Source organism: Cervus canadensis, chromosome 4 (genome assembly GCF_019320065.1).
Source record: "Cervus canadensis isolate Bull #8, Minnesota chromosome 4, ASM1932006v1, whole genome shotgun sequence".
NCBI lineage: Eukaryota > Metazoa > Chordata > Mammalia > Artiodactyla > Cervidae > Cervus > Cervus canadensis.
The window spans coordinates 66911363-66913271 of NC_057389.1; the positions used below are offsets into that span (position 1 = coordinate 66911363).

The 1909-nt window shown below is 39.3% G+C and overlaps 1 protein-coding gene across 1 annotated transcript; it reads right to left on the minus strand.

Annotated features, from left to right (window-relative positions):
- Positions 1–317: 317 nt before the first annotated feature.
- On the minus strand, positions 318–1250 carry LOC122440877 (olfactory receptor 14A16-like). Its single transcript, XM_043467559.1, has one exon. The coding sequence runs from the start codon at positions 1248–1250 to the stop codon at positions 318–320; it is 933 nt and encodes a 310-aa protein (XP_043323494.1).
- Positions 1251–1909: the final 659 nt, after the last annotated feature.

A 1909-nucleotide genomic window follows, 5' to 3' on the forward strand; every position in this document is an offset into this window, starting at 1 on the left:
GGAGAGCTGGAGTTTATATCTGAAGTCCTAGCACCCTGCCCAGTTTGCCACTTGTCACATAAAATGGTGTTCCCATTAGGATGATAAACATAAGGACAACATATATCTTTACAATTTCAGTTAGAACCCTATTGGTTTGTCATACATTCGGTCTGGACAGGCATCATGCTTATTAGTACCACTTCAATAAGTAAAACCAAGTTTTCCATGATAATCTTACTCTACACATTTAATATTACTGTCAGAATGTGCCATCAATGTCTCAGATAATTATGTCAGTGAATTAAAAGATCATGATGGATGTGAAATTAATTCTTCTAATTTGATTGAAAATATCCAGTTATTTTCAGTTTCCTTAGTGCCATCTTCATATCCTTATTTCTCAGGCTGTAGATGAGGGGGTTCATGGTGGGTGGCACCATAGTATAGAATACTGAAATTAACAAATCCAAAAGTGATGGAGATTTGGGTAATGGGCGTAAGTAGGCAAAATACCCAGAAGAGAGAAACAAAGTCACAACAAGGAGGTGTGGCAAGCATGTGGAGAAAGCTTTGGATCTGCCTTGTCTGGAGGGTATCCTTCGCACAGTGGAGAAGATGTGAATGTAAGATATATCAATAAACACAAAACAGCCAAAATCTAGCACTAGGCTGAGCCCAATGACTACTAATTCCCCAGTGTTAAATGAACAAGCCAGAGAGAGCAGTTGTGGGACATCACAGAAGAACTGATGAACTTCAGGAGATCCACACATGGGTATGGAAAAGGTAAAAACTGTGTGCAGAATTGCATTGAGACTTCCACTGAGCCATGAAGAGGCAGCCATCTGCACACAGGCTCCATGGCTCATGATAATGTCATACCTGAGTGGGTGGCAGATGGCAATATAGCGGTCATAGGACATGACTGTAAGTAGCGCTACTTCTGTAGTGGCTAAGAGGAAAAAGAAAAATACCTGTGAAACACATCCAAGGAACGAAATGGTGTTGTCATTAGTCAGAGAGTTCATGATGGATTTGGGGACAGGGATGGAAATGAGGCCAACATCCAGAAAGGATAAGTTCTTCAGGAAGAAGTACATTGGCGTGTGGAGGCAATGATCCTTGGTGGTAAGTGTGATGATAAGAAGATTCCCAAGCAGGGCTGCCAGGTAAATTAGCAAAAAGAGCACAGCATGAAAGATCTGGATCTCCCGAATATCACTGAATCCCATAAGAAAAAATGTGCTCCTAGAGGTAAAGTTGTCCATTTCTTTGACTTTTAATCACTGACTTACTCTAAAAGAAAAAGAACAAAAGTAAACAACTTGAGACTCAGTTCGAGAGGGTTTGTTGTTCTATTTTAACTTCCCTTTCTCCCACTCACATCCATGTTTGTGAGAATATTTGAGACTTCATGAGACTAATAGCAGGTTCCAATGAGCTTATTTTACCACAGTGATCACATAGCAGTATGACTGAATGGAGTGCCAGTCCAGTTCAAATCATCTACTTCATAATTTTATGTGGATTAAGGCCTATTCTCTGTATCTCACTCAAGTGAAATTTTACATATTTTATTTTACAATATGTAGTGAGAAAGGCAGTGGATTTTGATCAATCAGTCTTAAACACAAATTTAAGCTTAGCCACTCACTTGCTTTTTAATGAATTAATTATCTAAGCATCGGTTGACTCAAATTCCAAAGTAAGCTTTCTTGTCTGATTATTATTATTATTATTGTTTCCACCCAGGGGTAGAACCCATGGCTCCTGCAGCTTCTGCATTGCAGGAGGATTCTTTACAGCTGAGTCACCACTGGGGAAGCCCTGGACACTCCATGCCCTTTAGTAAAACTTTAAATTTGCATATTTATTACTGTCATTCAGAAGAGATAATTTATGCAAAATTCCATTGAGAGGCCATCTT